Here is a 15,370-nt window from a genome sequence, read left to right as displayed (position 1 = left end):
TAGCTACGAACCCTAATAAAATGACAAATAAAGGGAATAAAAAGGAAAAAAGGGCTAAATCCAATCTATGTTTTGATGGCTTTACTACCCCCTCAGCTACTTTCTCTGGGTTCACACAAACACTCCGACCACCTATCATGCATGTAAATGTCCAAAATTACCTGTCGCTAACAGCACCCCGGCTAGTACTAAGACCAGGCGCCATCTGCTAACTTTTGTTCTCCCCCTCTCCCCATAATTTTCTCAAGTGTTTTTGCACAGTGTCAAAATGTCTACTCTGTGCCTGGGTTACAACACAAGGAGGAGTGCTAATGACCGCTCTTACCTCCCCTTAAGAGGCCACGGCGGTTTGCCAATATTTGCCCTAACCTTTAGATGATTCCATTTGTTTTACATGCTCAAGTGTGGAGTAACTAGCCGAGCAGATAAGAGCATCGTGTCCACCTCAAGGACACTTTCCAAGGAAATTTAAAGCTTTTGTGTTGACCAGGACTTTGTTGATTCTCTCCAGACCATAACGCTACCCTGTCTCTTAAAGGTGCACTGCGTAACTTTTCGGTTGGGGGTCTGTCACCTTTTTGTTTCTATGGATAAGTCATTAGTCTGCTTGGATCTATTTTCACAGTATCACGTTAAACAGATCTATCTTCGTTTATGTAATTACAGGTGGATTTATGGCTTTCTAACTGTGAGCAGGGTTGCCTTTCCACAGATCTGACCTCTAACTCACCCATGTTTGGTCTTCACGATGACAGAAAAGTTTAATACCATATTGTGAAACATTCCAGACAAAGCGATAACATCTCCATGGAGCAAAATAGGTGGTGAACCCTCCAGCACAAAAGTTACACAATGCACTTTTTAAAGATTTTTGCTAACGATTGTAAAAAAAAATATAATCTGAATTGTATCTGAAACCAAAATTGTCAGATCTGTGAAGAGATGGCACTCAGCATGTTGTTTGTTTTGGATGATTGATTCATAAATTGACCTTGACTTGATTCCGCTAAAACTCTTTGCTATGCAGCATCTTTTTCAATTGCAAAGCCAATTCAATAAGGAAAATGCTCAAATTTCAATTTATGCTAATATATTCACTCTTATTTTCACAAGGTAACATGTAATCTTGGCAGTTTTTTCTTAACTGTTTGGTAAATCAAAATGTTTAAACAATTCTGAATAGTAATTATTTGTTTTGTTCTGGTATTGCGTTACACTGTGTTCTTTACTGACAATGACACGTACAACTCCATCTGAAACCCACATCTGCAAAGTTACAGGGAGGATAGAGATGGGATCTTTAGGAGATTTGAATATCTTTATGCTAAGCTGCAGTGGGAAAGCCTGCGCACTTAGGCTTAGCACTCTCAAGACAGCTCCTCCTTGTTAAGCATGGCCTCAGACTGCGACACTATGAATGGGACCATTACCTCCATCTCTCAGTGCACACACAGGCGCACCCGTCCTCACATATTTGGGATCTAGTTGAACTAAACTAGTGCATGTAAAGTACGAGCTTCCACTGGGAGACTGTGCCGCGCCCCAGGACTGCCACAGCAATCTTCTCCAGCGCTCCTGCTCAGATTGGCTCCACTACAGTTTCTTTACTGCATCAGTTCCATCTGCTGATTAAATCAAAGATTCACTCAAGACAAACCCACCGTCTGTCCAACAATCCAGGTCAGGTCTTAACCCCCTGTTGTTTTTCTTTTCTACTTGATCCATACAAATAAAAGTCATTCACCAGGAGTGCACAGGAGATTTAACCTGAGATGAAATTCAGCTGGAATTGTAACAACGGCCAAGACATAGTGCAATATAAAAGGAGACAAGACGGCATGAAGGGTGTTGATTTAAGAGAATATGTGTCTTACATATATTCCCACATGTAGCCCCTTTGATCAAATAAGCCTGCTGTTTCTGAAACAGAAACAAAGCCTTTAAATCCAGGAGCCCCTTCTACATGATGCGGAATTTTGGGTATTAGGCCTATTCAAAGGAAATAACAGCTACGGCAACACAATCCTCACGCTGCTATCTGAAGCCAAGAACTGTCAGACCACAGCTAAGCCACAGGACTCTCAAAATAAAGGGCTTCTGTGTGTGTGTGTACTGGAGCTAGTGTGTGTGCTATGTGATGCTCTATATGTTTCCTACATCTACAGGCTGTCTAAGCTTTCTTTAGTGTTTGCCCCTACCATTTTCCATGTGCTCTGCCTCACCGACACTGCCATCCGGCGTGGTCCTCTCGTAGCTGTCCTCGGGCAGGGGCAGGGCGCCCAGCCGTGGGCCTGACGAGCTCTTGCTGCTGGGCGTCTCCGACTCGTCCAGGCCGCTGTCGTAGCAGCTCTGCAGCGATCCCTGCTGGTGAGGGTCCTGGGGCTGGCTCACCACCGAGAAGGTCACTCGGCGAAATGGCTACAAGAAAAACCAAACGCCGCGGGTCACTAAAGGGACTGTTTGTGTTCAGATTAGAGGATGTGGCATCGTCTGGGTTTGAAAAAGGCTTAGGTGAGCATTTAGGTAAGCAGGAGAATATAGGTCAAAAATATGGGTAAAGTTGTACTGGGAGAGTCAGGAAAAGGAATTGTAGGAATTTAAGGGCACAAAGAGGAACGCCTTACCTCTAAGCTCGCTGCACTGTTACTTCTGTCATCCAATCTGCTCCATCACAAAAGCTAACAATGACCTTTTTACCACAAACAAGGTCCTGGCTTTCACTCACCCTGAACACCTTCAATGGGAGGACCTTGTAAAGGGACAAACACAAAAAGCTCTACCCTCACAAGACACTGAGGCTCAGGGGAGAGGCGGGCATGGCAGCTGGCTCAACCTGTTAAATACAACTAAGACCAAAGCACTGCCACGGCCTCATTCATCGTTTTTCATCTGCACAAAGAGGCCAAGGTGAACAAGGCTCTGCTGGAGATCTGAATTACCAAGAGAAAAGGCAAATACCTGTTTTCCATAACACGCATTGACTAACAAAGACTTCTGTCCTACAAACCTTGTGTTCATTCTGTTTATGTTTGTACACTTGATCAGAAATGGAAGTGGGTTACCTCAAAATCAATGCTCTCTCCTATAATCCTGTCACGATAACACATTTCAAAAGCACGATATGTTGCTCGAAACTACTTTATGCCTTTGATACTGTAACAATAAAGCAGGATTAACCACTTTCAGATATTCATCATCATTAAAAGGCATGAACTGTGACTGAGAAACAGCAGGATAATGCAAAAATTACACATAGAAGTGACTTTTTCTAACCTCTACAGCTCAAATCTCACATGAATACAGCAACATGAACTATAAATATCTAAAAAATGTATGGATGTGATGAATGAGACTGAATGGGACTAGTTTTAGTTATCGATTTAATGGATGAGATGATTTTATTCGCATGTACGCCATGTACGACACCAACCTGTTCAGGGACTGGAGCACAAAAGTATTACCTCTTTGTGTAGGTCAATGTTCTTATGTGCATTTTTCCTGATGAATAAACTAAACTATTGCAACAAAAATGACAAAAATCCCCCCACTTTTGCACAGAAATTGTACACACGGTAAATACTGAGCCCCAAACTGTATTGTTCCAAATTTCATGTATTGAACACTAAGTCGATATAGTAATTATCGTGATGAGACGGTTCCCTATGACGATTTTGAAGCCGGAGACAGAAAACGGTAGGCGATCGGGACAGGGTGAACATGAGGTGAGGAATGGCGCTCCCTGCTTCCTCATTACCTGGATAAATAGCATAACAAATGGCTAACGCTAGTCATTAATTTCGTACAAACACAACCAAGCAACCTTCCTCCGATTCGCCCCCACCTCGCCTCCTCCTTCTCCTCTTCCTCCTTGCTCCGTCATCAACATTAAACGCGACGCAGACCCATTACTCATCCATTTCGGGTCCCTCCCTCTCCCTCCTTCTTTTTGTTTAGCAATTGTCACACCTGATCAAGCGTGCTCCCTTGTAAGGCCCAATGATAACTTTAATTTGTACATCTGCCCGTAATCAATCTTGGAGCTTCGGCGGTTGGATCGGGGGGGAGACTGACGTTGAGTGTGTTTTGCCAAAGCTTATCTGCTGACAGGTACTAGGTGTGGAGTCGTGTGTCTTTAGCGGAGAATGATAAATGGAGTGACAACAAGGGGTGGGGAGCGAAATACAGCCGGTGATGACGTGCTGCCCGGGTCAGATCTGTTATACGTGTTCTGTTTCTGTGCAAAAGCTGTACACTGTGGAACTTGTGCACTGTGGGGTGGAGCTACCTGCTTGTCTCCACGAATGTTCCCTGGTATGACATTAAACATTTTCATCTAGCACAGGGGTCTCCAACTTTTTCCTCTGGTGAGCTTCCTTTACAAAACGAAAATACCAGAGAGCTACTAATTTTAGCAGTCACACGGAAAAAAAGTGTACATAAGAGCCATGTCAAAACTTACGTAGATGGGGAAAAGTTTGAAAAAACATAAACCATTATTTATTTATGAATTATGGATTTACAAGAATAATAGGCATTTAATTAATTAAATGTGAATTATTCATATCGTTCTCACTCTTTTTCACTGACAAAATTTCAAAACATTTTCCATAACTTTTTCATGACTTAAAGTGAATTTTCCACAACTTTACAGAGCCCTATAGAACTGATCATACTTTTAGGGCTAAATATGAAATGTATTATAGTTTTTAACATTCAAAATACTGTCAGTGTATTTATTTATTGAAGTGTATTTTAAACAAAAGGTGCAACAGCCTTATAACAGAACTTAACAGAACGCTGTAGATACAAATATTCTATGACTTTTAAAAAACTTGCATTGAATTTACAAAATCCCATGACTTTTCCAGGATTTCCATGACCGTGGGAGCCCTGTATTCAGGATAATACGTGTAATTCAGAAATCTCTTGGCGAGCTACTTGGAAGGGGGTGAAGAGCTACAGTTTGGAGACCCCTGATCTAACATTTATTTATTATGAGTGTTTCTATTGCTCAAAAATACATAAATTCCTTCTGTGAATAGAGGCGACACTCCACAGATCTGACCTGTAATGTAGCGTTGTGGTGTAACCAGCTTGTCTCCTTTGTGATAGATGGGTTTAAGCTATACTGTGGAACATTCTAGACAAAGCAATAGCATTTCCATGGAGACAAGCAGGTGGCAGATCCTCCAATAGAAATGTTACACTGTGCACCTTTAAAGGGAAATTATCGCCAATGCATTCTTACTATGAATCATACAATGGTGCGTTACACAACAGCACATATTTCAATTATTTTGTGAGGGTTTTTATTTTAGGAGTACATCTTTCTAATCTGGCCATGACACAACCAGTCTAAAGTTTCTGTGACTAATTTTGCAAAACAATGTTGAGAAAATGAGTTTGAAAGTGAGATAGGATCCACTGTTTTTCTAACATCTCCTTCTGATAAGGTGAGAGATGCATGATAAAAAACATTCTGACAAGCACATCCAAACCTCTGCATGAAGTGATTCCTCTTGGAGTATGTTATAATTATTATAAGAAAATATATGCACATATTTTCCCACAAAGTTTCTCCTTTTATACTTTAGCCATGTTCAAAAACAGCTCACTGACAAGAGATCACAGTTAAGGCTAGACCTACAACCAGGCTCTTTTTTGGAAGAAGATTTTCTGTTTGATAAAACAATTTCCCACAAGCCACTGGGAGAAGTAGATTTCTGCCTTGCACATTGAGCGAGCGTGTGTGTGTTAGTGAATTAGCATTTATATTTCTACCCTGTTCCTTTTCTCTGGCTGGCTGGCTAACACAGCAATCTTGGCAATAAATCATGTTTCCATGTAATTACAATCAACACTCAACAAATGAATCAGTATAAATATTCATGCAAATTTCACTTGGATAGTCAAACATTTGTTACATAATTAAAAACGGGCATGCAATAGGAATGCTACTAAGTGTAATAACGCCTGGAGGAGATGTGAAGCTAATAAATTACGTTTCCTTATATGTGTTTGTGGCGTGAATGTTGCAATGAAAAATCCCAAATGTCACACAATTATAAAACCGGTTTTGGATGCACAAGAAATTCAATTATGTTTTGAATATATTGCAAATGGAGCTAACCACTCTGCCACCATGTACCTCTAAGAAAACTATTATCATTTTCATTTAAAACACCAACAAATGCATCAGATTTAGAGGAGGCGCGATATTCCTTGGAAACCACATTTTCTAATGATACAAATTAAATGACTGTTGTGTAATGAATTGCTGGCGAGAACGCAAAGTAAAGAAAAACAATTGAACGGGCCCAACACTACGAGAAAATTGAGTTCGGGCAAGTGAAAAAAAATAAGTTAAATGAACAAATAGATTTTATTCACCTGATTCCCCCCCTTATTTTCACTGGAGGCAGAGTGAGATGGAGGAGAGGGGAGAGGAGGGAGGGAAAGCTAATTTGTTTGCAGACCAGGATGGAGTTCATGCAGGGACCGCCGGAGGGTTTGGATTAGAATCTGCAGCTAGTGCAGTCTCCACGGCGACCTTCGATCCCGCCATTCTGTGTCTTTTAAATAAATGAATAAAATAAAACATCATTCCTGCTTCGTCAATTTTCTTTATGCCTATCCGGGTGCCACGAGGGAGGGGGAAAGGATTGTGTAATATGTGACTGTATTTTGAGTGGAGCTGGTGTTTGCTCTGTCTCTTAATACATGGCCATATGTCAGCACCAATCTGTTCTTGGTACTTCCAAATATATTTGATATTTTTCTCCTCTGACCAAGGCCTAGCCAAGTTTGTGGTGTAGGAGTAAAACAACCGTGATGCTACTACTGCTAATGCAATTTCTTACTTCTTACTTCTACTATTACTATACTTCTACTACTACTACTACCACCATCACTATTACTACCACTATCACTACCACTACTACCAGTACTACTACTGCTACTGCTACTACTACTACTACCACACTACTACTACTACTACTACCACCACTACTACTACTACTACTATCACTACTACTACTACTACCACTACTACCATTACTATTATCAGTACCACTACCACTACAAGCACTACTACCAATACTACTACAGCTACTGCTACTACTACTACACACTACTGCTCCTGCTACTTACTACTATTACTTACTTCTAAAGCTATACTACTAATACTACTACTACTACTACCACTACTACCATGACCACTACTGCTCCTACTACTAGGTACTACTACTACTTACTACTAATGCTATACTACTACTACTACTACTACTACACTACTACTACTACTACTACCACCACTACTACTACTACTACTACCACTACTACTACTACTACCACCACTACTACTACTACTACTACTACTACTACTACTACTACTACCACCACTACTACTACTACTACTACCACTACTACTACTACTACTACTACTACACCACTACTACTACTACTACTACTACTACTACCACCACTACTACTACTACTACTACTACTACTACTACTACTACTACCACTACTACTACTACTACTACCACCACTACTACTACTACTACTACTACTACTACTACTACTACTACTACTACTACTACTACTACTACTACTACTACACCACTACTACTACTACTACTACTACTACCACTACTACTACTACTACTACTACTACTACCACTACTACTACACTACTACTTACTACTACTACCACCACTACTACTACTAACTACTACTACCACTACTACTACTACTACTACTACTACCACTACACTACTACTACTACTACTACTACTACTACCACTACTACTACTACTACTACTACCACTACTACTACTACTACTACTACTACCACTACTACTACTACTACTACTACACCACTACTACTACTACTACTACTACTACTACACTACTACTACTACTACTACTACCACCACTACTACTACTACTACTACTACTACTACTACTACTACTACTACCACCACTACTACTACTACTACTACTACTACTACTACTACTACTACTACTACTACTACTACTACTACTACTACCACTACTACTACTACTACTACTACTACCACTACTACTACTACTACTACTACCACTACTACTACTACTACTACTACTACCACCACCACTACTACTACTACTACTACTACACCACTACTACTACTACTACTACTACCACTACTACACTACTACTACTACTACTACTACTACTACTACCACCACTACTACTACTACTACTACTACTACTACTACTACTACTACTACTACTACTACTACTACTACTACTACTACCACCACTACTACTACTACTACTACTACTACTACTACTACACTACTACTACTACTACTACTACTACCACTACTACCTACTACTACTACTACTACTACTACTACTACTACTACTACTACTACCACTACTACTACTGCAACAACCACTGCTACTACTACTACTACTACTACTACTACTACTACTACTACTACTACTACAACCACTACTACTACTACTATATACCACCACTACTACTACTACTAATACTCTACTGCTACTACTACTCTCACTACTTCTGCTCAGTGCTCCAGCTGTAACTATCTACTTACAAGCTAACAGTGTAATCATTATGACTAAAACCATTTACAATCATATATTATACATAGCTTTAGTTTCCACTACAGCAGAGGGAAATACAGCGCATGTTTAATTTCACTATAATCTATCCACTTTAGGGTAGATTTGTTATTCTCCTCTGTCGGACTAATTGCAATTCTGTACTTGCATGGATCATTATGTATTTCCTGAATACATACAATGGTAAAGGAGCATTAGTAGCTGTAAAATGTCTGAATGCGCCCTGCCTTTTGCACATTTTTCAACTTGAGCATACCCAAAGCCTGTTTACTGAGCCTGACCGAGTCCACCTCCCGATGACCTCGTGACCTCCCGCTCCACTCAGCTGTCAATCAAACGGAGCAGTAACCGGGCCAAGAGAGCCAGCCAGCACATATAAACAAACACATGTAATGTCATGACCCTCAGCAGCACAGTTTTATGGAGTCACACCTCCTTGTTTCAAATGACAAAGCCAATGTAATCAATACCTCCTTGTCATATATCAAATGCAATTAAGTGACAATAAAGCATCTGGGAATTTTTTTTTTTTTTTTTTTGAAAAGTCTGACACAGGGCAGTGGTGGAAGGTAACAAAGTAAATTTTAGGTATCTGTGCTTCACTTAACTAGATTTTAAAGTGGGTATTTTTATTTTACTTTTACTTCACCACATTTGAGAGCATGTATCTGTACTTTCTATCCCACTACATTTTTAACAGGACTGAAAAGTAAAGTATTTTTTATTATAGCGTAAGACCTGCTGAAAATCCTGAGGGCTTTATTTTGAACACAAATGCAGCTTCAGCAAACAAAATTATATAAATAAAAATATATAATAATAAATAATAATAAAATAATAAAGCCTTAAAACCTACCACTTAAAATCAGTGCAAAATATGTTTACTTTTTACTCTTTAAGTACATTTTAAATGGGTACTTTAATACTTTTTAAGTATCAAATGACAAAATGTATTTGAGTATTTTGTATTTATACTTACAAAATACAAAACTGGGTACTTCTTCCCCCACTGACACAGGACAATATTAAAGGAGCACTAAGTATGTTATTCTTGACAGGAATGTGAAAGAATTTGGCCTTAATCTATGTAGTATTAATACTATCTATACCATTATTTTGGCTATATTTATTGCTCAAAAGTACCTTGAAAAATATCCATTCTTGCTGTAAGTAATAGTAAATTGGCATGGTGGTGTTACCTATACCTGTCTCCATGGAAATGTATACATTTGATGCCACTGTGGAAAATTCTAGTTAAAGCAACGACATCTCCATGGCAACAAAGACCTTCTACCAGAAAGACCTTCCATCAGAAAATTACAGAATGCACCTTTAAAGGTACCTAAATCCTTCTGGTGTCCATTCCCAGGTAAACTTAAGCAATATTTAACAAAAGAAAAAAATAATACTCATTTCAATCATTTTTTAGCCAGCAACTCAAAATAACCTCCACCAGATGCCACCAAAAACTCAGTCCACCAAATGAAAAGCAGATGTAGCCAGAGCAAGACTTCTGGCACAATCCCACACCCTTCATCCCTTGAGTACACACACACACACACACACACATATACATATACACACACATAGTTTGACCATTCCCTATACCGTGCCAAGAACAGGCCACGACCCTCTTGTATGTCTTTCATTACGAGTTAGCTCTGCTTTGCTTTATCGTGACCAGATGCAAGGACCTCTTTTTTTATAAGGTCCAGCCAGCCCCAGGCCTCTTTAGGGTGTGCCCGTGATGGAAAAGCCAACCGGTGACAGACACGGGTGAGTGAGCAAATCCGTCATCCCCAAAACCTGACAATGCAAACACGCCACAGGTCCGTTGGAATGGCAGCGATAGACCTTGGCACTGGTCCTATATCCTGGACACTAAAGGGGAAACACATGGTACCGCCCGTATTGACTGAACCTGGGGCCAATAAAAACAGCAGTCCGCCACTCATGTCAATAAAGTGTGACCTCTTGGATTTGATTTTCATTTCCTCTCTCCCTCATCGAACTAAACATTGCAGAGTTTGGGGGAAGACTGACATGTAACTTTTTTGCTTTTATCTAGAAATCTTGAAGGAATAACTCACGTACTATGCAATATTGTTACTGTCAAGACTATGGGGCCCGACAATGAGCATTTTTCAAATAAATTTCAGTTCAAGTTTCTTAGTATGTTTTGTGTTCGTTTAGGTTCTCTCATCAGACTTTTTAGAATTTAGGATTAAAGGTCCTATATTACACAAAATTGACTCTCGTGGTCTTTAACATTACGTTTACAGTGAAACGAAATACCGTATCACTGTATCGGAAACTATTTGCGTCCAGATACGTCGTTTCTGTGTTCGCAATCAAAGCCACAGTAACGCGAAACTGGATGAAATGCTAGTCACATGACTGGGCTGGCGTCATGTCATCACAACATCACATGAGCTGTAAAAACAAGAAGGTGGAGCACAGTGTGAAGTTGCACCAGCCGATTTCAAGCCGAGGAAGATGGCAAGCATGAAAACAGTCTTTTTGTGGACTGACGATAAATTTCAGTTGTTATGAACGTAAGACTGGATTTTAAGATGAGCATGGCAGCTCAGAGTGTGGATGACTGATCTCATGAACCCGAATCAGGAAGGCACAAGTCACAGTGACGTGGTCCAATAAGGACGGCAACTAGAGCTCAGCGTATCAATGTTTTCAGGTGTCCACTCAGTACCAGATCAGATCCGTACTCCAATGAATTCGTGAGAGATCATTCCGTCTCTGGAGCCGTTTTCGATCGGATTAGTGTGGATACTCGAATACGTACTAGTGTGTAGTAAGCCATGTTATAATGTTGTTACCTCATCAAAAACATACCTGGATTTACGTTTTGTTTCACTCAGATGTTTGGGTAATCCTTTATAATTAGTCTGTCTACATCTCCAAAGTTAAAAATGCTCTGTTCCACCTTGTGATGTCATGACGTGGTACTTTTCAAGTTAACAGCAACCTTTTACTTTTGTTCAGTAGAGATTTGCATTTCCAGGGCTCAAATGATCAAAATAATTCTCGTGAAGGTGTATGCAGTTTAAAATCACAAAATAGCACAATATGAACTCTTTACTTCTACCTACCTATTCTGAGAAAAGTGGTGTAAATAATTTCTTCTATAACAGGCATTTTTTTCCCTTGAACTTCCTATGATCTATTCAAGCATTTACCATAGCAATGCCTTGGAAGAAGTCTGCACTCTGTACTCAACTTTATACTTAAATGAATTACACACATGTCTGTTTGAATACAATACTGTCTGAAAGTGAACAGGTATGGCTGGGTCAGAGGATTTCTTTTGCATGTGGGATTATATTGGTTACAGTACATCAGTTGCACACAATGGCCGCTTGTATTTACGCTACAATGCTAACTCTATTTAAAGCGTTCAGTCTGAGTGCTCGCCTGGATTTATAATTAAGCCCGCATTCAGAGCTGCCTCCGGACAACGCTGAGGGCAACGAGGGCTGCCGAGGTGTGGTGGGTAGGTTAGAGTGTGCAGTCTCTAGCTCTAAGTACCTTGGGCGGGTGGCAGTGACCCACTACCGTGAACCACAGGAAGCAATTGCGGGCTGGGGCAGGCTTCGGGGCGAGGAGGGCAAAACGTAAACTACAAGGCCAGTGTCTTATTGCAGTCAAGCGAGTAGGAGAGGTGGAGGGATAGACAGGGGGAACTCTGAGTAAGTGAGATGGAGGTAGAAGATAAAGAGGCCACAGAAGATGGGACAAAGGGAGAAGAGGATTTGGGGTGACATCTGAGAACTGCAAGGATTGCCAAAAGTGCCAGTCGGTAATTAAGACGGCGTGCTTCATTTTTAATGGGCTACCAGACAGTGACCCGTGATACGCCACCTGAGACCTGCCTGAGTGCCAAATAGCTATGTAAAAACAACTCCACCACTTGCTGGGGAACACTAGCCTACAAATTGAATGCACCTAATGTTCCAAATATATACATTAGTGAAAGTTACATTTACATTGATACTTGATACTTAATGTATTGTTTTCTTACTCAGATTAAGTAAAACAAAAAAGGTGGTATGGAAGAAGAAAAATGTAAAAATAGTTTCTAATAAAATGTGTTTACATGAGAATACGTCAAAGGTACACTGCGCAACTTTTCTGGTGATATTATTACTTGTATTTTTCAGACTATAAGGCACACTGGACTATAAGGCGCAATATCAATAATGTTGAATTCTCTCGTCTATTTTCATACATGAGGCGCATTAAGTGAAACAAACAGACAACACTTGAGACCGAGACCTTAACCCAGGCATCCACTATTCATTGGCAGATCGTGGCATAATTATGAATGTGAATGTGGGTGCATAATTTAAGTTTTCTTTTTTATTTTCCTATGAGGAGGACTCAAATATTCAAAGAGTAATTAATGCAGCTTTGTGCACATTTGTTTACGTTTTACAGGAACAAAACTTAACATTTTACAAATTTTCATAAACTATAAGCTATGAAAAAGCTTTTGAGCGCCGTGTACCACATAAAATCATTTCGAGGTCAGTGAGCACAACCGGAATTAATACATAAGGCATATAGGATTATAAGGCACACTGTAAATTTTTGAGAAAATTAGAGAATTGTAAGTGTGCCTTATAGTCAGAAAAATACAGTACTCAGTCTAGAAAGTTCCTCATGGCATTTCACTTTTCTATCTCCATGAACACAAACGGGTGGCACTACCAGATCAAGTTACAGTTCAGATCTGTTGAGATGCGAGCCTGCATGCTCACGGTAAAAATGCATGTTTTCAAGGTGTTTGGTTAATAAAACACTTGTAATTAAGTACATGCTGGATGCACTATTGACACCAAACTATCAAACTTTCCCTGCAAAGCAATTACATCTCCAAAGAGAAGAGCAGGTGGCACAGACTTTCCATCAGAAAAGTTAGGCAGTTTTTGGTTTGTTTGTTTTTTTTTCAAATGTAGGAATTGCATGTCCCAAAATATCCCTATTTCATTGTACGCTTATGCAATATGTGACCTTTTTTCACCCCTGCTTCCGTATAAGCAGATGCAACATGCAAAGTGTAATCCAGCCCTTGACGATTCAGCGATGTTAGCACGATAAATGAGACAAATGCCCTCAAGGTTAATGTCTGACTGGAAATCAATAGCAATGTGATCGGTTGGATTCAAGTTCTGTTTGGGTGCTTCTCAGTTGCTCCTTATTACCATTTTAGCGGCTAAGCTCACAGCGCTCCTATCCCTCGGAAAACCCTTGGTAATCTAAAACAAGATAGTAGACCAGCTGCAGTGGTGGATGATGTATTCTATTTTGTTACATAGGTTAAAGGGCAGATACAGGGGCCAAACGATTACTCAAGTAAAAGTATCGCATGAAAAAATCTACTTTACGTTGCATTGTGTAACTTTTCTGGTGAGGACATATAAAATAATTTTCTCCATGAAGATGTTATTGTTTTGTCTGGAAAGTTTCACAGTGTGGGATTAAACCTTTCTATTTTCGTGGAGACCAAATCAGACCAAGTTAGAGGTCAGATCTGTGGAGAGGTAACGCCGCTCACAGTCAGAATGCCTGTTTCTCTAATTGTTTTGAGCTATAAAACCACCTGCAATTGAATAAATGTAGAGTAGAGCTGTTGTCTGGTGTCTCTCAGATGTAATAAGCCCTGCGAGCCACCAGGGGGAATTTCGATGAGTTTTTGGTCCAGGTCAAGTTGAGTTGTTGGCAGAGGAAAGGTCCGCCGCTGTGTTTGTTAGTGCACCCGCCCACAGATTCTTAGGTATCATGTCTTACCCTGACTGATAGCTTTGGCCCTGTCAAGCTCCACTGCTCCTCTACACGTTCCATCTTCTTTAAGCTTCAAACCCACTCCGTGCATTCCTCCCAGGTCAGTCTCACACGGACAAAGAAAGAAGAAACAATTTTTGTGGAAAAGAAAACCGCCCCAAAAGAAGCAAAAACAAAGGCAAGATAAAAGGAGTTCTTGTGGGCTTAGAGTTTCTGTGCATTATCGGCAGAGTCAACAAAGATGCATGGGGCTTTCTCCCCTACTTGTTCTAGTCTGGAGTTTGACTAATGCAATTTTTCATATCCTTTTAGCCCAGAAGGTACAACCTCACCTTTTGTGCAGATATATTAAATCATAACAAAAGAGTTGCATACCATCTTGCACACTGTAGCATTTGAAAACACAAGACAGACCAAAGTTTTAGTGTAGTGTGAAAAATATAGTCCCCCATGAACGCTCAATGACTGGCAGTGATGGGAAGAATACTTTGAACATATATTTAGTCACAGAATACTGAATACCTTCATTACAATGGAATTCATAACATTCTGGTACACGGTCAATCAGAGTACTTTGTTCTAAATACCTAGAGGACTTTAACGCAGAGTTGATAGCGTAAACACACACTTATTTTCCTATTACTAACTAATGCATATCACATGTCACTATATTCTGAATACCACCAAGTCTGTTGTCTTAGTGGCCCACAGTTGGAATCTCTGCCTATTCATTTATTGTATTTTCACCACTATTGGGCTCTCTGGATTATAAGGCGCACTGTCATAGAATGGTCTATTTTTGAACTTTTTTCACAAATAAATTGCACCGGACTTTAAACGAAGCACAACAGTTAGATGGGTCAGTCGGACTTTGTTTGGTACGGTCACAGAGACTCTGGGCTTTGTTCAGTTGTGGCGTGTAGGGAGGCTGCT

The 15,370-nt window shown here is 40.1% G+C and overlaps 1 protein-coding gene across 2 annotated transcripts in view; it reads right to left on the bottom strand.

The window, feature by feature from the left end:
• Positions 1 to 15,370, bottom strand: part of pcdh7b (protocadherin 7b) — a 208,937-nt gene that overhangs the window by 100,951 nt on the left and 92,616 nt on the right. The window contains exon 2 of one of the 2 annotated variants that reach the window (XM_020937825.2): positions 2,199 to 2,418. In XM_020937825.2, coding sequence (XP_020793484.1) covers positions 2,199 to 2,418 — 220 coding nt within the window. The remainder of the gene's footprint in view (positions 1 to 2,198; positions 2,419 to 15,370) is intronic. The other variant, XM_055156722.1, reaches the window with a different exon arrangement.

Source organism: Boleophthalmus pectinirostris, unplaced genomic scaffold (assembly GCF_026225935.1).
Source record: "Boleophthalmus pectinirostris isolate CB_2022bp ecotype Guang Dong unplaced genomic scaffold, ASM2622593v1 HiC_scaffold_20, whole genome shotgun sequence".
Lineage (NCBI taxonomy): Eukaryota > Metazoa > Chordata > Actinopteri > Gobiiformes > Gobiidae > Boleophthalmus > Boleophthalmus pectinirostris.
The sequence above is the reverse complement of the archived record's forward strand: the minus strand, read 5'-3'. Positions and strand labels throughout refer to the sequence as shown.